The 22,589-nt window shown below is 31.3% G+C and overlaps 3 protein-coding genes across 3 annotated transcripts; 1 reads left to right on the top strand and 2 right to left on the bottom strand.

The window, feature by feature from the left end:
* Nucleotides 1-3,364: 3,364 nt before the first annotated feature.
* Nucleotides 3,365-4,706, bottom strand: LOC126659636 (uncharacterized). Its single transcript, XM_056104231.1, has 3 exons — nucleotides 4,663-4,706; nucleotides 4,529-4,569; nucleotides 3,365-4,451 (listed from the first exon to the last, which is right to left on the bottom strand). Exon 3 carries the CDS (start codon nucleotides 4,325-4,327, stop codon nucleotides 3,908-3,910), a length of 420 nt encoding a protein of 139 aa, XP_055960206.1. The 5' UTR covers nucleotides 4,328-4,451; nucleotides 4,529-4,569; nucleotides 4,663-4,706; the 3' UTR covers nucleotides 3,365-3,907.
* A 4,205-nt stretch (nucleotides 4,707-8,911) lies between these two features.
* Nucleotides 8,912-10,852, bottom strand: LOC126662179 (probable protein phosphatase 2C 25). Its single transcript, XM_050356074.2, has 4 exons — nucleotides 10,335-10,852; nucleotides 9,887-10,237; nucleotides 9,430-9,609; nucleotides 8,912-9,335 (listed from the first exon to the last, which is right to left on the bottom strand). Exons 1-4 carry the CDS (start codon nucleotides 10,764-10,766, stop codon nucleotides 9,171-9,173), a joined length of 1,128 nt encoding a protein of 375 aa, XP_050212031.1. The 5' UTR covers nucleotides 10,767-10,852; the 3' UTR covers nucleotides 8,912-9,170.
* Nucleotides 10,853-19,577: 8,725 nt separating this feature from the next.
* LOC126662154 (em-like protein GEA6) lies at nucleotides 19,578-20,647 on the top strand. Its single transcript, XM_050356045.2, has 2 exons — nucleotides 19,578-19,772; nucleotides 20,374-20,647. Exons 1-2 carry the CDS (start codon nucleotides 19,652-19,654, stop codon nucleotides 20,535-20,537), a joined length of 285 nt encoding a protein of 94 aa, XP_050212002.1. The 5' UTR covers nucleotides 19,578-19,651; the 3' UTR covers nucleotides 20,538-20,647.
* Nucleotides 20,648-22,589: the final 1,942 nt, after the last annotated feature.

Raw genomic sequence — 22,589 nt, 5'->3', positions numbered from 1 at the left:
GATATTATATTGTGTTAGAAATGGTGTAAAGTATTGTGACCTATGATCAAATAACTCACTCTAGGCTATTTATAATTAAGAATAATGTTATCAGTTGTTAATATTCTTTTGGTCATTTGGCCTATTTTTTTAATTACGAGCCACAAAATAAGGGACGCAATTGAACTTATGTCCGTTAAAAATGTGCATTAGATAGCTTGAGGAGTGTGTGTCTCATGTATTGGTTATGTTATGTCATATTAACAACAAGCCAATGTAAATTTGCGATAGAGAATCTTTTAATTATTACTCATTTTTTAAGGGTTAATGTTAAAAAAATCACGAATTTTACACGTTTTTTCATTTTAATCACGCAGTATAAATTTTCTCATTTTTATACACGAACTACCACTTTTTCTCAAATTCATACACGGTACTGAGGTGGCGCTCATTTATTGGTGTAAAGTGACATCCACCTCAGCAAAATACACCAATGAAACCGTGACACCTCATCACCGTGTATGAATTTGAGAAAAAGTGGTATTTAGTGAAAATGACAAAATTTAAACTGCGTGATTAAAATGAGAAAACGTGTAAAGTTCGTGAATTTTTATGACATTAACCCTTTTTTAATCATTAAAAATTTCACATAACTAACGCACAATTGGTTTGTTATACGAATGACATAATGTAACAATTGCATTGAATAATTGTCGTAGCTTGAGTGTTTTTCTATTTAGGCTTTTTATGGGTATTGTATTCGAATCTTACCCGACCTTTTTTCTAAGAGAAATCTCGCCCGACGTTTAGTGGTTAATTAATGTTACATTAGTTACTGGGTTTTTTCCTAAACAATGGCCCTAAAATAACAAAATTCCCCAATAGTGCCTCTTCATGGAATCCTCTTAATCAGATGATTAAGGATTCATCGCCTGTTCATTTGAATGTTATGATTATATACAAATTGGCTAATTGATCATTTTGGCCCCTAATTCAATTTCGCACTTTATTCCAAATTCTTAATTATCGTCCGCACTAAAACGGACAACGAACTTCGAATTTTATGAAATTTTAACCATGAATTCCATAACTCGTAAATAGAATAAAAACATAATGTTTATTCTCACAGAACCTATATTTTATTTTTAATAAATCATTTAAAATTTATTAGGGATAAATTAGACCCACTTGATAAAATAAACTACGTCCAAATTTTATAAAATTTTGATGATACCTTCCTAAAATTATTTTACGAATATTGACATTAAAAATATTCGCTCAGAACTTATAAATTATTTTCGCTCGGGACATCGTGGCATATTTTATTCACTTAAAATTATGGGAGTCAAATTTGGATAATTAAAATATTAAAAATAATATTTTGAGATTCGAATATTAAGAAAAATATTCGTAAAAGACCTATTTTATTAGTCGATTAATAAAAGTCAAGTTTGACAATTTTAGATCGTTAAATTAAATCACAGGAAGTGATTTAATAAACTGGGAGTATATAAATTTAATTAAATTATAAATTTAATTTATAAATGTCTCTAAAAGTATATCATGATTATAGATTTTCAAAATTAAAATTTGAGAATTTAAATTTTAATAATCGGATTTGAACGGGAGTAATAAAAATTGGAAAATTAGAATAAAATAATTTATAAGTTTCGAGCGAATATTTTTAATATCAATATTCGCGAAATAATTTTAGGAAGGTATTGTCAAAATTTTATAAAATTTGGACGTAATTTATTTTATCAAGTGGGTCTAATTTAGCACTAATAAATCTTAAATAATTTATTAAAAATAAAATATAGGTCCCATGAGAATAAAAATTACGTTTTTATTCTATTTACGACTTATGAAATTCATGGTTAAAATTTCATAAAATCGAATTTCGTTATCCGTTTTAGTGCGGACGATAATTAAGAATTTGGATTAAAGTGCGAAATTGAGTTAGAGACCAGAGTGGCCAATTAACCAATTTATATATAAATTTGGTCATAACATTCAAATGAACAGTAATGTTCACTCTTCTTGTTTCTGCGCATAAAGACAGTAGGCCATGAACCCTTAATCATCTAATTAAGGGTGATTAACCCGATTAAGGGGTTTTCAATGGAAATTGCGGATTCATCACATAGTTGCGGATTCCATGAAGAGGCACTATTGGAAAATTTTGTTATTTTAGGGTCATTGTTTAGGAAAAAACCCTTAGTTACTAATCATATGTTGGTTGTCCTTTTTTGGGTATAGGAGAGGAGGCAAAGAAAGAGTCAGTGTTTTAAAAACCGGACCGGGCGGTCGGACCGGTTGAATCGCGAACCGGCAAGTGGTCCGGTCTAAAACTGCGAAAAAACAGATCTTTTGGGTGGACCGGGTTGGACCGGTTGAACCGGTAAAAAACCGAATGTTGAACCGGATCGAACCGGATTGAACCGGTAAAAAACCGGTGAAGCAGATTTTTTTTAAAATTTATCAAACCGGTTGAACCGGCCATTGAACCGGTTCAACCGGAAACCGGTGGCCTCACCGGTTCGGCCACCGGTTCGGTTTTTAAAACGCTGGCAAGAGTAATGCTAAGTAGGGTGTGAGTAAATTATTATAATTGAATCAAACTATCTATGTTAAAATGAAAATAACACTTCTCTAGTTTGGTGTCTGGTTATTTTAATTTGGTGCTTTAAATTATAGATTTTAACTGATTCAGTTCGATTGGTTGCTAGATAAAACCACAAGTTTTAATTATTAATTTAAATCACAAAAAACTGCAGTCTATAGATAAAATGAAGGTTAAAGTATTTGTAGTTAATCACCCTTTGTATATTGGTAGTATAAAAATTGTTTACAATTTATGTAATCTAACAATTTTGTCAAGACATGACAAAAAGTAACAGCTAAAATTATGAATTAAAATAGGAAAAAGCACAAAAATATTCATAAATAAATCGCGATTTATCTAAATACATGGAAGCGCATTCAGCAATTTTAGAAGACATTTCTTATTGGTGATTCTATGACGTATGCATGGATTCAAAATAAGAGATGAAATAATTCTGTTATCAGTGTGTGCGTCAAGGTTAAAAGAAAGCGAGTCCAGTCATTCTTCACCAGCAAATATTGTCAAAGAGATTAACCACTTTTCAAGTAGGCAGAAAGACCATCATAAAGTAATTCTCCTTGCATGAACATGTATGCATGTGCTTATTTCTAGTGCATTCCGTATTTTAAAAAGTTTCTTCCATTTACAATAAGAATAGGTCATTTTAAAGATGGAAAGAAAAAAATGATAAAGAAAAGGAACGAAATGAAAAAGATTAAGAGCATGGTCGCCCAGTGCATACAATTCAGCTAGATTACTTGGATAGCGTGGAACATCCCGTATAAAATTTAGATTTCAATTACTAAATTAACTTGGGTTAGCATATTTTGGCTGAGTCGAGCCATTATTGTTACATATTCTCCTATTGCAAGGCACTGAGATGACAGTAACATATTAGTATGTAATGTAATTTATAATATCTAATAAGAAAGACCCTAACTTCTAACAAGGATGTACTAGATAAATTAAAATTTGGCAGATGAAAAATTAAGACTGCATCTTTTGATTTGCTTGAATGACACTTCTTTGCAATTCAATTCATAGTTGGCTAAAAATTCACGTCTGCACATAATATCAGAGTAGTAAAAATTGGCTTAATGAGTAAAGCTTGATCATACCAGATATAGCCGAAGTGAGAATTCCATCCCCAATCACCATACAAGTTCCGTCAAGAACAAGAATAAGAAGTGCATTTATTCTGGAAGATCGTCTCTCCAGCCATCGCTTAGTTTTAGCAGCAAATGAGTGTTCATGGAAAGTAGAACGACTATATGTTGAGAGCTCCTCATCTGTCTTGTGTTGATTTGGAATAGATCTTATTGCCTACATAGTTTTTACTTTTGCTTGCCTATATTCTATATTTTTCATTTTGAATTCAGTTGATGGACAAAAAGATTCGCAAGGCAAATTTGTTTCTCTTAAGGAAAATGAGAAGATCCATTCTAATGATGGTTTAGAGCCAACAACTCCATTAGTGAAGCAAGTTGTGAGCAGAAGACCAAGAAATGATTCAGATGTGAATAAAAGGCTGTTAAATAGGACGACAACTAAGAAACTTAGATATAGGCCCAAAGTAGCAGGTGACGGAGCGAAAAGAAGAGGTAAGATTGCAATTGACAATAAGGAGAAAAAAAAACATGGAAGAGAAACCGAGTCCAATATGAAGAAGGAGAAGAAGTATGCTACAAGGAGCTCAACTACTGAAAGAGTCGCTGCCAAGTTGCAGTCAACTATGTCTATCATATTTGATCTTGCTGCAAGCCATGGCTGTGATGATAAAATGTAAGTATTGCACGATTCAAACCTTAATATGAAGTCAGGAAAGCATTTTCCGTTTGAACTTAAATTGCCTTGCAGCCTATCTACACTAAAAAACAAATTCAATCCACCATTACAATTTGATTCTCTCTAACGTTAATGTATATGAAATTCAAATCTTATTACCCTTTGGGATTGAACTCGGCAAGACCGAAAACTGTAGTAATCTGTAGAAAGCAAAAAAAAACTATTTTTCAGACCATAATATATAAGTATTTGGAAGAAGTAAAATACGGTGAAATTTAGGAAAAGAAAAATACCTCACCAACATGGGCTTGAGCAGCAAGAACACCAAGTGCAAGTGATCATGTGGCTCAATTAAGCAATTGGACTCAACAAGGCAGCAAATTTCACCTTGTCCATTACTAATCCTTCGGAGAAGGATGCTAATGCTATTAAAGTTCCCTGTTATGATACAAATTCATCTTTAAGCTGAAGATTATGAATAATTTCTGTATAAAATGCAAAGATGAGTCTTACCAAAGAATGACCCACTTAGTGAATCATCTGACCTGTGTGGGCATACACATGACCAAAAACTGGTGGTAGGTCATGAAGGAAGCTTCGACCTTCAAATCATCTGATAGTCATCTACAAAAAAAATCATACGAGCTTTCATTTGGAGTTGGTTATTAGAAAGAAAAGCATATCCTAGGAGAATCTATTCCTCTTCAACATTGAAACACAACTCGGACAACTAAGTTAATACATGAGAATGCCTACAGATGCTTTCATTACCAATAAAAAGGAAGCCAAACAAAGTGTATTGGCGCGAGTATGCGGTAACAAGAACACATGCTAGTTGCAGACTTGCAGCAAGTTCTATGAGCGAATAATAAAAAGGTCGATTGGCACAAATCTCAAAACAGACACTGCCATGTATCTGCATCAACAAATTCACAAAAAGACTTACAGCTATTAGTATCTTATACATAAAAATACAGTCCTTATGTTAATGGATCCATATAAATGGTATCTCTAAAAGATGATTCACACTTCAAATAAAACTTTACACTTTTACATGGAAAAAGGAAACTCTAGAAGGATAGAGAATAATATGAAAAGAAGAATATGAGATAGTATTAACTTCACTTTTACAAGCCTTGGTACAGGTCTGTATATATACAAAAACTAAAGAGCTAGAAATAGAAGCAAATAATGAGCACCTCTAATTAGGGGTGTGCAAAATCGAAACTGAACCGAAAATAGTCGGTTCGGTTCGGTTTTAAAAATATGATTTTTTCATGTATTTCGGTTCGGTTCGGTTTTGAGTTTTAGAAAACCAAAAAACTGATATATTTGAATTTATTAATTTTTTTTGAATTTTTTTTATTATATATAATACTATTTTCTTTAATATTTAAGTGTTGTAGTGTATAAAACAATACAATTTGACTTAAATTTAATTTTTAAATTTAATTTTTATATTTTTGTGATTTTTTATGAGTAAAATTCTAAAAAAATTGTATTATTTTCTTATTTCAGTAAAACCGAACCAATTTTTTTTGTCAAAACTCCAACCGGGTTTCAAATTCTTAAAAAACCGATCGGTTTTGATCATTTCACTTTCGAACCGAAAAACCGAATGCACACCCCTGCCTCTAATTATGGGTCAAGGATATAAACAAATCAAAATAATCTTGGAGAAGATTGTTGACTAATATAATCTAACAGGAACAAATTGAAATTATAAGCATGAGAACTTCTTTAAGTAATTCTAAAAAATAAACATTTATACATTAATTCATCCTATCCTTGTCTTATATTGTTCCACTCCTAGATTTCCAGAAAAATTAATGCCTAAAATTGTTTTGTTAGTGATTTTAATTTAAGTGATAAAAATTTCCAGAAATCTAATGTTTTACACTGATTAAAAGATTAGTTAGTGATCGAAGCTCTTAAACACATTAAATCAAGCACCTTATGAGCATACGAGCCGGATTATAGTAATTCAGAAATAGCGGTACAGCAGAACAACATAAATTTGAAAGATTCAAAATAAAATCTGACCTGAGTTGCCGAGTTGGAGATTCTCCGATTAGAGTTGCCGAGTTCATTGAAATAGATTGAATGCCGTAACCTTTGCGTTTGATTATTTTTTGGTTCAGATCAATGATCAAAGGTTTTCTAGTAGACGTTTGGTTTTGTAAATTTAAGGGAGTTAAGTGTTTTTAGCAAACATTTTGTGAATGTAAATTTAAGGGGGTTGATGTGTCTAAGGAATCCAGAATCCAAATGTTTAAATTAAGGAGTGGCACATTTCAACACTGTGTTAAAAGATAGGGGCGGACATACATCGGTTAACCGGTCTATGAAGATAATTTATAAACCGGTTCATAGTAATATAGTTTTTGAAATTAAAAATTTAAATCTAAAATTTCAATTGATTAATCATTATATCGATTAACCGTTTAAAATGGTTTCGTTTTCAGTTTTGCGGATTTTAACCATATAATAATTAGAAAAATCAGATATGAAAAAAATATAATATATAGATGAACGCCTAATATATTAATAATTAATTTTTACTACACGACACCATGTGATCATTTAAAGAGCTTTTCATATAAATACATGTTTTTAGCTAAATGATTATAAAAATACGTTCTATTCTTTCTTGTTTACAAAAATACTCTAAATTGCAGGAAAAAAAAGTTGAAAGAATATATATTTTTACAACAGTAAAAAATTAGAGCATATTTTTACAATGTAAAGAAAAACATATGAGGCATAATTTTTTCTAATTTAAATATTCATAGAGAGCTTCAGTTGGCACGTTATTAAAATTGACTTAACGGCACATGATCATCGTCACAAACAATTTAATTACTAAAAAAAATTAGAATGATAAACTGGGGCAATTAGTGTAATCTTTATATTTATTTATTTATTTTGGCTTAATTACTTAAAAACCACCCATCTTGTAACTTTTTTCCATTTATACCATGACTTAGAAAAATTTTCAATTGTACCCTATTTTTGATTTTTATGTTTCATCTCTACCATAATGAGTTGAATTGACATATTTTCTTTTAAAAAAGAGTTTAAATTAGTCCTTCATTTTTAACCTATATTCTAATAAAACGTTTGTGTTAATCATTTATATATCTTGTTTTTAATATTTTCATTTTTAAATTAATTAAATTATCAAAAAATTTACTCTTGGGGTACAAACGAAATATAAAAATCGAAAATAGGGTACAATTGAAATTTTTCCTAAGTCATAGTATAAATGAAAAAAAGTTACAAGGTGAGTGGGTTTTAAGTAATTAGGCCTTTTTTTTCATCTTTTAACATTCTAGAACTAGAAAATCTAGGAACAAATACCCATAATTGAAATAGACTCGTTTTTTCAATACAAAATGTGTAAGATAAGAAGAGCAGCCAAATGAGACTATGATCTAGTTCAACTTCAAAAGAAAACAAACACTAATACCCCTCCACTTAAATTACCATCACTCTCTTAAAATAAAAAATCACCATCACTTAAAAAAAATCTCCACAAGTTCACATTCAAAAAGAGTCAACTAAAACGAGTAGAATGTAGCGAAGGTGTGTCATGTTGTTCAAAGTTCATTCTAAAATTATTATCCACCTGTTAGAATTCAGAACACGTTAAAAGTTAAAACATCAATTATTTGGTATTCTGAATTGAAAAAGAGTTGATAGTTCGCATCTGACATTATTAAAATATGGCTTATCTCCTTAAAAACCCCCCACCTTTTAGCCCCAATTCGTTTGCACCCTCACGTTGTAAAACCACCAAATATATCCAAATTACGACCTTTTACTTTCAATTGCACCCTCAGCCATCAAATTGACCTCTTTTCACTTGAAAAATGTTCAAATTAATACTTTAAACTTTAACATATATTCTAAATAGGCCTTAATGTTATATTTAAAACGAGAATAAAACTATTTTTTTGAACATTTTTCAAGTGAAAAAAGGTCAATTTGATGTTTGAGGGTGCAATTGAAAGTGAAAGGTCGTAATTTGGGTATATTTGGTGGTTTTACAACGTGAGGGTGCAAACGAATTGGGGCTAAAAGGTGGGGGTTTTTTAAGGGGATAACCCTTAAAATATTAAATTGAAAGTTCGGAATTTGTATTGTAATTGCAAACACGCTAGACTTTATAGTTTATTTTGCAATTAACACAGAGAAGAAAAACGACCATCTATATCTAAACTTAATTTCCATTTCAAGCATCAAGCACAATTCAAATCAATCAGCCCCCAATTAATAAATAATTGAAACATAAACATATAAGATCCATGATTTTAACAAATATCCGATATCAATTAGCAATATACCGATCAGGTAAAAAAGACGACTTCGAATTCGCCTTCCTACCTAAAATAGGGCTGCAGACATATGCAAAGCTGACGCGCTGCAGATCACGTACAATTAGACCAGCAAATGCAGATATTATGCAATGCAGCTACAAAACCAGATATTGCTCGGCATAAATGTAACAGCAGACATTGCGAGGAAAATGCATGAAAAAAATTGGCCAGAAGAATGTACTTTATATTCTGAAAAAAATAATACAAAGCTCTAATAAGGCTCTACTTTAACTTTATATACAATTAAAGAGCAAAAACGCATCGGTCCTATAAATTTGTCGTTTGACCGCAGCCATTCTCTCTACTGCCGATAGCTAAATTAAATGTCAGTGTAGGACTTCAGACGTGCTTCAATCGGTTTGCATGAAAACAAATACCATGCATCATCTCCATCCATATATTCTTCTATGCTAAAAGGTAGATTATGATATAAAACGACCTAATTGAATAATCATAACACTTATATCATCCATTGAGCACCTTTTAATTGCTAAGTCAACCAGCTTTTTACAAGCATCGAATGGTTCTGGCTTGTCAAATCCGACAAATGATGCACGAACAAGATCAACTGCCTCCTGGTTACCAACCTGTAGGATCAACAAAGAAAACAAAATCAGTTCAGAATTCAAGCTTCATTAAACAAGCAAAAACTAACTCTGCTATAAGAATTTGAAAATTTACCTTATCCCAAAGGCCATCAGACGCTAAGATCAAGAACTCACAATCCGTACCAATCCTCAATACTTTAGTTTCTGGCTCCGCAATCACAAACTGTTTTAAATGCCTATCTCCAATCCCTCTAGTTATTGCAAGAGATCCTTGTATTCTCCACACACCACGACACCAATCCACATAACCACCCTACAGTAGACAAAATTACGATCAGCTTCTTCAAATAATCGAGTAACAACATAATAACATAATAACCGATAAAATTTTCTTTTCTTAATTTCTTCATTAAGTTATCAATTTAAAGTTCCGTTTTGTGCTTTTGCTCAATTGGAAAATTGAGTATACATCCATAGTCCCTTCCAATGTCTGAATTCTTATAAAAAACCTCGTAATTTAAGAACATATTTTGATCCGCACACATATAACCATTCATACGAAATTAATGAAAAGGACTACGATTCCTTACCAACGCTTGAACTCTATCACGTTCGTCCACCCTAGAAGGTTGATGATCAGAAGTAAGAGCCTCAGCAACACCACCTCTACACAAAACAGCTCTACAATCACCAACATTCGAAACCACAAGATCGCCTTCAACAATCATCGCGGTCACACAACAAGCGCCACCATTAACGCCATTTTGCTCTAAAAAGCCTTTATCCGTAGACAAATAACCATCCCTAACAGCATTTTTGATACCGTCGCGGTCACGGTCACATCTATTTAACATCTCAGTCATTACATTCTTTTCCAAATTATTAGCTGCAAATTCAGCTGCACTTTCTCCTCCGTGTCCGTCATAAACTCCAAAAAAACCCTAATTAAACAAAAAATTAACCCTGATTAAAAATTAATCATTGATTATAATTAATAAATTGATTAACTAATAATTAATTGAAATTAATTCAACTTACATGAGAATTATTAACAGTAGCAGAGAATCGATCTTCCATATGACCTCGTTTTCCTTTTTTACAATAAACCGAGTAAAATTCATCGTCAACCGCCATAACCTCCGGTAACTTCGGCTTCGGCGTCTCTAAACCGCCGCCCCAAACACCTGCCAACACCGGAATATCAATTCTCACAGGTCTCTTCCTTTTCAAAAACGCCGGACCGGTATTCACCTTCTCAATAACAGCTAACGGAGACTTCGGCGAGTTACCTCGGGGAGATGACGTAACAACAGCCCTCGGTGATGTGGTTGTCGACGACGACGACGTTAATGATAGAACCGTTCGCGACGGCGACGGCGAGGAACACGGCTTGCAGAATAAGGAAGTTTTAAGCCGCGGTGAAGAGAAGATCGGCGAGTCAGGAACGTGAATCGCTACCGCACCAGACATCTCGGACTCGGACTCGGTTTAGTTTTAAAATAATTTTTAATTCTTTTTGTTCTTTTTTTTTTCTGTTTCGATTGTTTTGGGTTTGAATTTGGGGTTTTGTATTTATATTGGTGATGGAAACTTTGAAACGACGTCGTGCAAGCGAGGAGGTGTGTGTAGACTAGTGATTGACTTGGAATTGAACGTTGGCTGTGCTGGCTAGTTATGTGATAATCTAGAAATGTTAAGAAATAATTTATAAAATATTACTTACGCGCTTTATGATAGAGTGTGTGAGAGTTAATGAGCTTGACCAATCATAGAAGGATACAATAAATTTAGAATTCTTTAAAATAATGTGATTTGTTATTTAAATATTATAGATTATGGAAAATTATTGGTTTGTGGAGAAATTAATTTATAAAATAATTAAAAATATGATAATATTAAATGATTTTTATTATATTGATTTTGAATTTGATTGATTGGGATAAATTAATTTTCAAAGTAAAAAAAATATTTAGTTTGTTTATGTATCTTTTTTAAATAGAGGATTTAATTTAATTTTAATAAAAATTATTTAGTTTTAGTTTGTTATTTTGAACTATTTAGTATTTTAATCAAAAAATATATAAAATTAATAAATTAATTTAATATAGTATTTTAATTAATAGATAATTAATTAAATAATATAAGTGAAAATATAGAGAGGATATAAGATTTTATTACTCAATGGAGTGATAAATATTTTATATCAAGAACGTTAGTACTAATTTATATGCATGAAATGGAGTCGGTTCCTTGTAGTTCTATTGCATATTAGAGATTGTTAATTACTAATTATGGATGATTAATTAAATAGAGGTTAGATTAAGTACAATTATAGATAGGCGAGTGAGATGCACACTCTAGTTTAGTGAGAGTTAATTACTGTTCACAGGTCGAATTATATGGACCAAATCATTCAATGGTCAAACACGTTAAAATCTCTGGCCCTTAGTTGGAGACTGAGTCTGTAAGTTTTAAATTTTATTTTTCCAAATTAAGAATTTGTCTTATTCTTCACTCTTCTTTTAGAAAAATTTATTTACTATTAATTGTTTTTAAGGTCATTAGTATGAAGATTTAGTCATGTTTTAACAACTAAGATCGTAGCTAAATAAAGGTTTTCAGTTCGGTGGCATGTGCTTAAATTGTAGATTAATTCTATAACCAATAATACATGACATATTGACATGCATCACTTGATAGGCTGTGGATTAGTATCCTATTAAAATTATAGATTGAATATAACATGTGATATTTAATTAATTTAGTATCTTCTTAAATTAGATTGAATGTACATGTGATTGCGATAAATTTAGTATTCTTTTAAATTAAAGTATATGATATTTAAACAAGTTACAACTTGTTATAATTGGTTTCAGTGTAACTAATGCATTACGCACGTGTATACATATATAGCGAAAAACTGTTAGGATTTGAGTTCAAATCTTCCATAAGCGCTGTCTTCTTTCCAATTATGTCATTAATCTTGGAAATTTTCTTAATCTATTATTTATTTCAATATCTAGTTTTTAATTATTTTTAATTAGGATTTTCCTTCTAAAAATGTATCTTGTTAAAAATTTGATAAGTGAAAAATGAATAGAAAAACACGTTTAATATATTTTAAAAAAGATTAAAACCGAATCAATTTATTAGAAATAAAAATTTAAATATTATTACAATAAATTTAGAAAAATTAGGATATACTCGTATTTTAACCTAATGACTTTTATGAATTTCTTTTCTAAACAAATGAATCCCTGCACTATTATAATGATGGAGCTTGGGGACCCAGATTGGCTACATACATCCATTGATTTTTATTTTTTATTAGTATTCTTTTAATGAATTGTGAAAAAAAAATAGAGTTGAATTTTGCGTGATAAATAGAATTTGGTGAACTTCAATAACTTAAGAACATTGTGCACTTGACTGAAATTTGTGAGATAAAACACGGTCGTCCCACGCAGGATCAGTGATAGTAACGTGTTGAAATTGGTCATAACAGCAATCCCCTTAATACAAAAAATAATAAAATAAATTTGACATTAAATAAGTACATAATAAATTAGTATATATATTATATATGTATGTTTGTGATACGGCAAAAGATGTATCAAGTCGCACATATTTTAACTCAATTTAAAATACTGAGCTTGAGAAAAAAGAAATGTAGTACTTTCTTTCATCTCATCCGGCTCCTTTATATGATACGCATATTTTATATAGGATTTTTCCAAATATTTGATATAATATTATTGCATAGTTTGAAGATATTATATTTGAAAAGGTGTCTATTTTATAGGTTTATGCAGGGGCGGATCCACGTTAAGGCTCGAGTAGGCTTGAGCCCGGGCTGCCATCGGAAAATGAAAGGAGGACCGGTAGAGGTGCGGTGGAGTTGAAACGGCGGTAGTTATGTTTTAAACATTATAGCCCCGGCTGCTGCACGTACAGTGTGAAATATCAACGAAGAAGAAAGGTGTTTCATTAGGTTTAATTATAAAAGTTGAATTGTCATTGGGCCCTTTTAAAGCCCAAACAATTAGCCTAATTCTAACAAATGAAAAACGGGACCGTTTCTTGAATATGTAACTTCTACTAAATTTGTCCACCATTATCAATTTACCATAGCATCCATTTTTCATTTGTTTTAATATTGTCTCAGTTTTTCTTTATTAAAAATTTCAATTTAAGAATATACATGTTTCTAATATAATTTCTATTTCAATTATTTGACCTAACTTGTCAAATTCCTTAAGCTATATATTTTTAATTTTTATCTTTTAAATATCAAACCACCTTCGATTTTGAATATGTTTTTTGTTATTAATACATATTAATTTTGTTTATATATTTATATTATATAAATTATTTAAATTAATTTAACTATGGAAGAACATTTTTTTTACGTCAATTGAAATAATATTTTACTAGTAAGACCAATTTGCGTCATAAAATAAAAGATGAACTTTTGAACGATAATAATATTAGCTAAATGCAATTGTATCGTAGTAATCAAAATTATTATCGAAAGTTATCGTAATATTAGATTTTTTCAATAGAAATTTTATACAAATAATATATATATAGTTTAGCCCGAGCTGGAAACAAATCCTGGATCCGCCACTGGGTTTATACGTATGGAGTGAAGCGAAGCAATTTGGAACAAATTAAAAAAAAGCTTGAAAAAGTGCCGAGTTCCTCAAAAGTGTCTAATTCCTAGGAACCAGGCACTATTGATTACTTTCTGCGAATCCTTTGTGGCCAATTCCTTAAAAGTGCCGAGTTCCCAGAAACCGGGCACTATTGAGAAACTGGCCCGGATTTACCTACGATCTAAAACGTGAAAATCCTTTTTTTACGCGGATTTTAATCCGATTTTAACTACAACTCTTGCAACACATCAAGGACTCCTCCACTATATAAAGACATCTCAAGATCATGTATTCCATCTAGTATTTTTCATTATTTTCTTTTCTACAAACATTTGTCTTAGGTTAATTTCGTTTTAGTCCTTAGTTTTATTTCAAGACTTAAATCTTCAAAGTTTTGATTCGAAGACTTGTATTCCGAATGATTCCAGGTTTTTATTCAAGTATTTTTATTTTCAATCTATTGTTTTTATTATGTTCATTATTATTAATTGTTTAGTTAATTCAATTATATCTAGCTAGATTTCTTAATTTGAAATATTATGAGTATTATGGATGTTAGATTTAAATTCTGAAAACTAATTTCTATATCTTTCTTTGTTAATGCAATTCTTAGTTATTGAGAGTAATGCTTGTGATTGAGTAGTTAACAATCGCATGAACTTAGAATAAATTGTGAGAAGGAGATTTAAGCAATCTAGCTAATTGGAAAAGGGTAACTAAGGTATAATTACAAAACATGAGCCCAACCACCATATTTGCGTTAAATGTTCTGTGTGGATAACTAATCGATAATGCGTTGTTTATAAATTGTCGTTTATCTTCTCACTACTGGAAAACAGCCAATTAGCGACGGAAATATCCGTCGCTAATGGCCCATATTCCGTCGCTAACAAAGGTTAGCGACGGAACTGCGACGGACAGAGTCCGTCGCAACAGAAATGGTCGCAAAAAAGTTTTGCGACCATTTTCCAATTCCGTGGCAAAATTTGCGACGGACAATCCGTCGCTACTTTTTCCACAGTCGTCGCTATTTGTCAACCGGTTGAGATTGATTTTGAGACAAAATAGCGACGGATGCATAACAATTAGCGACGGATTATCCGTCGCTAAGTTGTGCCATTTCTGTCTCAGAAATGCCACATTCGGCGACGGATTATCTGTCGCTAACTATAATATATTAGCGATGGATTGTCATCCGTCGCTAATTGTGTCATTTCTGAGACAGAAATGGCACATATTAGCGACGGATAATCCGTCGCTAATCGTTATGCATCCGTCGCCAATTTTACTGATTTTGGCAGAATTTTACGGTTTGCAGCCGATTTTTCCGTTTATTCCTGTTATTCCTGTTGATTGTTGGTTTGCAGTGTGTATCCATATAGCAACCCGCCCTGGAGCCGTCTATACATCCAACTTCGGTCTGTATCCATTTCTGTATCACAGATAATTAGGAGGGGTTTTCGCTCGGAAATAGCAAAGTCAATGTAATTCACTGCTTTAAAGGTATGGACCTATCCCATTCGCAAAACTGGCGCCCCTTAACTCGGCCACAATATATGCCTAGCAACGGAGAAAATATTCGGCAGCCTTCCGGCGTCGTTTTCCTTCAGTGCGATATTTAGTATATGTGGTGTAACGCTAATTATATATTCCGCGAGGAATAAGCGTTACAGAACATATACTATACATCCACTCGGAGAACAAACGCTGGAAAACAACCGAATATTTTTCTACCGCTACTAGACATATATAATTTTTGTGGTCGAGTTACGGGAGGACCAGTTTTGCGAACTGTACAAACTGTACAATCCCGTGTCGTTCAATCGCTTGAACACACGGGACGGGAACTCTACGGCTGGGTTTCAATTTTATTCGGTGGGAATAAAATCGAGGTCATTTTAGGGTGAAACAGCTTATAAATTAACTGATTATAAATAAATAATAATAATAATAACATTACTTACTTGTTGTAGAGCAGAACCGCAACAGATAAAAAAAATATAAGGAATGTCGGACCGCTGCAACCAACTGACGGCTACCAAACCTATATATCACGCTAAAAGTATATTAAATTTCTAGAAAAAATTGGGCAGCACTTCCCCAAAAAAATGAACATCACCAATTTTTCAGGGAAGTCCTGCAAGAAAATTACAATTCACAAACTAAAATACAATCCAATTAAACAACTCATAGGCCTAAACATTTTATTAAATAACAAAATAACCTAAAAGAATCAAATTACCCTAAAATCCAAAAGTGACCTAATTAAACAATTATTAAACCTAATAAAATAAAAAATTAAATTACACATTTTAACAACAAATTCATCTAAACCAATTACAAAAACATAAATAATTATTATTAACCAGCAAAATAATATTTAAACTACCAACATATTAAAATAATTACAATAATTAATTAATCTAAATTATCCAATTAAACTACCTAATCAATAATCACACAAATAATTAATAAGCAAATTTATTCAACTAATTAATTAAGCAAATTTATTCGACTAATTAATTAAGCAATTAAACATATAGTCAAAAAAAATTAACAATTTTAATCTAATTTAACTTAATTTAACCTAACATTTGATTAAATAACAATTAATTTAAACAACTTAATTTAATCTAATTAATAAACCAAAACTAACCAAATATGGCAGCGAGCGGGGCAGCGGCGGCAGCACGGACAGCGGCGGCAGTGGGCAGCGGGATCCGGACTGTTTTGCATTTAATTAATTAACATCTATATAATGTAATAAAAACAAATTGAAAAAAAAAATACCTACCTCAGGAGATGGCGGCAGCGCGGTGGTGAAGGACGATGGCGGCAGCGTGGTGGTGTAGGAGGGGATGGCGGCAGAGTGTGGTGAAGGAGATGGCAGAAAATAGGAAGGAGGAGGAGAGAGGCGATGGCGGCAGCGTGTGGTGAAGGAGGAGGAGAGAGGCGATGGCGGCAGCGTCTGGTGAAGGAGGAGGAGAACGGCAGAGAGGGAAAAAAAGAAAACCAGAAAATGGAGGAGAAGAGAAGAAAGCAGCGTTTTAATTAGGTTTAAAATTAGCGACGGATAAATTCCGTCGCTAATCTTAAACCCAGTTGAAACGCACCGTTTCACTTATACGGTTAGCGACGGATGTATACATCCGTCGCCAAACTTTAGCGACGGATGTATTAAACCGTCGCCAACCTTTTAATTGAAACGGTGCGTTTCCATTTGGTCCAAATTTAGCGACGGATTTGTAAGTCCGTCGCCAAATTTGGACCAAATTGAGGCGCCATAAACTCCCGCCATGTTCCCGCCACATTAGTGACGGAATAGCGACGGATACCGCCGTCGCTAAGGTGGCAGGAGCTTACCCGCCACAATATTTACCGTATTGGCGACGGATTATGCGTCTGTCGCTGTGTCCGTCGCCAATTTTACTTATTAGCGACGGAAATTTAGTCCGTCGCTAATTTCCGTCGCTAATAAGCTGTTTTCTAGTAGTGTCTATCGTTCTGTAAGCCGTGACAGTAAGGGTGAATCAGCGTGACGAGTTATAATCAATAGGCTAGCAATAATATAGGAATACTGAGCCAGTATCTTCAATCTATCCTCCATTGCATGTAATAATTAAAATTGATTGATATGATTTAGATTTGTAAGGCATCGATAATCCATACGAAAGCAATATTCTGAGTTATTTGTCGTTATTGTTTATTTTTTAGATTATTATTTTATGTTTTTATTAGTTTTAATTAAAATCACACAAACCTTATCTTTGTTAGTTCAAATAATTCTTAATTAACTATTTTGGTACTAAATTCAATTTCCCGTAGGTTCGACTTTTACTTATCATTATATTACTTGATTTATCGACATCGTACACTTGCGCTTTTATGTATCATTACACGATGAAAAATATTGCTCATATCAATACGATCATACACTTTATCGATAAAATGTACTAAATATATTGTGTTAGTGTCATTAGTATTTGGTTTATTTAAATAAATGAAATACATATATTATGTCTAATTATTCATATTCAATCTATCTATAATAAACAAATTAAACGAATCTAATTGTTTGTGAATCATAATTGATTTACCATATTAAACGGATTATACATATTGATATGTACAGTTGGTTTGAGTTATTTATTGTTTGGTGTTGATACGATTACTAAATAATTATATCCATATCGACTCTAATTATATCAACATACTAAATTAATACGACGATACGAATACGACCCATCAACCCGTTCATCTGTATTAGACACTACAAGTGTTCAAAAATGTAAATAAGGAAACCTTCTAGATTAATTGCCGGCTATGTCAACTTTTATTGAATAGTTCCCTATATAGAACATTCTTCATTGATTAGGTTATAAATAAGTTTCATCTTAATTAGTTGCCAAATAATAAAAGATCTACTCCACTCTAACACTTGCTCCAAATTCTTAAGTGTCATTTAGTCATCTATAAAATCAAATACGACGTGCATGCATGGCAAGCCAAGTCGTAATACAAGACCATATATAACACTTCAAAAATAAATAAATAATCTCAACGTAAGACTAGAAAAATCACATTATCTATATAGAAATAAGGCTTACGTTTAGTAATTATATAAATTGGTCAAAAAATACTGTCTTCCATGGCTTCCTCTAATCCATCCAATTTCAAGTTTCTATAAATTTCTACTTCTTTCTAGATTGAATTTTTTTTATATCATATAGAATCGATCTATTATATTATCTATATTTTATCACATTATAATATTATTAAAATGATATTAATATTTCTAAAAATTATTTAATAATATATATTATTCAATAAATCATGCATATATGGATTATAATATAATCACTACAATTTTATTTTTAAATTTTATTGATCAATCATCATCTCCATACTTAACGTTAATCTACTTACTAGTTTTTTTTAATCTCATTTACACTTCAAAATAATAAGAATATATGTATGTAATCTCATACAAATTTTGTTTTTGCATAATCACTTAAAATATTTATTTTTTCTATTTTTAATTTATGTTCTAGTTTTCATCTTTTTAATTATAATGTAATTTTAATAAAAGTATTATAAACAACTAAACATAGATATGCACACACAGATACATATAATATCATATTATACTGTAAAATGCATTAAAACATAAATAAATTTTCAAATGATATTCAATTTATTAAATAAATGAAAAAACAAAAAAAAAACATAGATATCAGCATGAAAGAACGACAAATTTTCGATCTAAGATCGAAACCCATTGCTTTTCGCAAATCCAAAACCAAACTTTGATGAACTTAAGGAAATTTTTGTTAGATAAGTCAAGAGAATTATATTTATTTGAATTATTTTAGATTTAACTTCTTCATTTAAAAAGTTCAGCTTGCAAAGCGGTGAAAAAGCATAAACGTGTCATTTAACTAGGGTTTATAATTCCGATGTCACCAAAAAGAGACTCGTGTCATTCCCTTGTCGGCCAAGCTGCTTACGTGTAAGCCCAAAATCTTCCCGTTTTGCCGCATCATCAGCCACGTGTCTATATCTCCTCTATTATTTTCCTCTATAAAAGCCAATCACGGCGGCTGTTTCTGCACCACCGTACTGAAAACAGCAATACTTACATAAAAAGTCTGCTTACGTGTAAAGTTTTGACTATCAGAAAGTGAAAATAGAAGAGGAAAAATGGCTGCAAATCAGCAACAGTCGAGGGAGGATCTGAATGCTAGGGCTCAGCAAGGTGAGACAGTGGTTCCTGGTGGCACCGGTGGTAAGAGCCTTGAAGCTCAAGAACACCTTGCTGAAGGTATACTTTAAATTTAGGGTTTAGGTTTCACCATATATATGTATAAAGAAAATATACTGATATATGTGATGTAAAATTAGTTTACTAATTAATTTGGGTCAAGCTGAGTTGAATTAATTAAAATAGAATCACTTTTTATTGAGATAAAAGTTTTAAATATTAATGATTTATATTGATTTTTTAGTTTTTGTCAAGTGCTTTTGTTCATTTTTTTGTTAAAATATAAAAGTTTAAGAAAACTGAACTTTAATTAAGAAAACTGAACTTTTAAATTATCAAATTAAATTAAATTCAGATTTATTATTTTTTATAATGCATATTTTTATTAGAATGATAATTTTATTTTTAAAAAATTATTGACAATTTAATTTGTAGGTTTTCTATTTATATATTTTAAATTCGTATCAATCTTTTAACTCATTTTAAAATCAAGTGTTCAATTGTGAAAAAAAAAATTAAATTTATTAAATTTAAAAATTAAATTAAATTGGTAGTGTGAATATAATCTTCATAAAATTAATGGATTAATGTGTCTCAAAATTACTTCTATGATATTTTAACAATTTTATGAGCATGGAATTTATCACAATAATTTTGATAGGGAGGAGCCGAGGAGGGCAGACTAGGAAGGAGCAGCTAGGAACAGAAGGATATCAGGAAATGGGCCGCAAAGGTGGCTTGAGCACCGGAGACGAGTCCGGCGGAGAGCGAGCCGAGCGGGAGGGTGTCGCCATCGACGAGTCCAAGTTCAGGACCAAGACCTAAATCTACTGCGCCATTGTGAAAATTAAAATAATGAACTTTTTTCAAGTTTAGGCAGTGTGTTTTAGTTTGTATAGTAGGTGTGTTTAGCTGTGCATGCATGGCTTAATTGCCGAAATGTATGTGGTGTAGTTCTGTTTTGTTTTTGTTTGTGTGTTTCTGTAGTCCGAGGCTTAAGGGTTTCCTTTCTGGGATGGCCTGTGATGTCTCTGCTGTAATAATGATAATAATAAATTAGTGTTCAGACTCGTAATTTCTTCGTTTGATATTGTTGGAAAATTTTATAATTTCTGTGTTTGTTTTATAATTCCTCTGTTTTAATATATTTTTTGAAAATTGGTCCATCCAAATTTAAATCTAAAGCTTAAATATATCACTTTTTTGATGTGGGAATTGAAGAGTTGATATATTAAATTTTGTTTTTTTTGAGATACATATGTTTTCGGATGAAAATTTAACTTGAATATTGAAACTTTACCATGTAATTAAGGTGGGTTATAAAGCATTTATTTCAGTAAAATTCAAAATGAGCGCATATTAAAGATTGAGATTGGACACCATGTAAATGGTGAGTTGAATAAATGGGTTAGAGCATTTTCTTTGGCATAAAATTCGAATGAGCACATATTAAAGATTTGAGTAAATTTGGCAAAAAAAAGTTAATAGATACTATAAATATTTACAATGTCAATGTTTATAATAAGCGAATAAACATTTATGATAAATATTTCACATGACTAACATACGATTTGAATTGGATAATTTCTATGCAGATAAATATAAGTTTATATTTGCCAAATTTTATTTTACAATATTTATGTCCGAACATATCGTATGAAAAATTAAAATATTATTTTACAATGTCTATGTTCGAAATAGTGTTTTAAAGGACCGGTCGATCGAACCGATTATCTGTTTGATTTGTATTTTAGATTATTTAAATTAATCGAACCGACCGAGTTAATTGAAATTTTGAATTTTTTTTATTAACCAAACTGACCGAGTTAACCGATCTACTCGGTCGGTTCGGTTTCGAAATTTTTCTTCTATTTTATTTGTTCGATTCAGTTTTTAATTAAAAGATCTTATTCGGTCGGTTCGGTCAAGACTATTAGGTCGAACATTCAATTCGGTTCGATTTCGACCGAACCGACCAAATGCTCACCTCTACGTATCTGCCCTAAATCTGTCACTTTTATTTTGACTTCGATGATTAACGAAAAATAGCTAATTTTTTTTTATAAGTATATAAAGAAACATTACAGAGCACTTTAGATATTAAAAAAAAAACATCTTGTAAAAAAATCATATTTCAAATTTTAGCGTTTTAGACATTTTTTTACAAAATCGAATAACATTTTGTCTTGTGGGCATTACAAAACATGCACAGGCGCGAACCACCGTGTTTTGAGGGCGTAAACTTTTTTCTGCTTCAAAACATAAATTAAAATTAGTTCAAAAAAGAAATTACAAAATTAAAGGTGCTAAGTTCATGTTCATTAAAAAATGTCACACATAGATTTGTATGTCCCAACAATGCCCCAGCATGTTCAACTGTTATAAAATTTAGTTTGGAGATAGTTTGTGGACACGAACTCTAAAATTTAAAAAAGTGTTAACACAAATATAATTGCTTACTCATTTGCACTTTCCAGGTTAGAAACAACAACAACAAAAAGGTACTTTCTTTAAAATCTTTAATTCAAAAACATGTATATTGTAAAACACTCTCATTTGAATATTTATTATATTTTGTTTGTAGTTTGAAATAAACTTATAAACTCAATTAATTAGGAGTGATCTTATAAATTTCAATGGTGAGATAAAAAAACACCACTTTTTTTGTCTCCGGATATGGTTCGTCTGCCATGTTTCTTCATGGAAGACGAAAAATTTGTCTTCCATCGTCTTCCTTCATGAAGATGAACTTGGGTTGTCTTCCTTAAGACAAACAACATCAACTATGATTGAAATATCAAAATAAATATGATAAATTTTTAATTTGTTTAATAATTTTAAAAAAATAATAATAGCTAATAAATTTATTTAGGTTTA

The sequence above is a fragment of the Mercurialis annua genome, linkage group LG8 (assembly GCF_937616625.2).
Source record: "Mercurialis annua linkage group LG8, ddMerAnnu1.2, whole genome shotgun sequence".
NCBI classification, from domain to species: Eukaryota; Viridiplantae; Streptophyta; class Magnoliopsida; order Malpighiales; family Euphorbiaceae; genus Mercurialis; species Mercurialis annua.
This window is presented reverse-complemented; position numbering and strand designations above follow the sequence as displayed.

Bases quoted from the DNA above. Each gene is read 5' to 3' on its own strand.
- LOC126659636 (XM_056104231.1), bottom strand. From the start codon at position 4,327: ATGATAGACATAGTTGACTGCAACTTGGCAGCGACTCTTTCAGTAGTT.
- LOC126662179 (XM_050356074.2), bottom strand. From the start codon at position 10,766: ATGTCTGGTGCGGTAGCGATTCACGTTCCTGACTCGCCGATCTTCTCT. The intron at 10,238-10,334 runs GTAAGTTGAATT...TTGTTTAATTAG, and splicing joins CTACTGTTAATAATTCTCAT to GGTTTTTTTGGAGTTTATGA. The intron at 9,336-9,429 runs GTAAATTTTCAA...TTGATCCTACAG, and splicing joins CTGATGGCCTTTGGGATAAG to GTTGGTAACCAGGAGGCAGT.
- LOC126662154 (XM_050356045.2), top strand. From the start codon at position 19,652: ATGGCTGCAAATCAGCAACAGTCGAGGGAGGATCTGAATGCTAGGGCT. The intron at 19,773-20,373 runs GTATACTTTAAA...TAATTTTGATAG, and splicing joins TCAAGAACACCTTGCTGAAG to GGAGGAGCCGAGGAGGGCAG.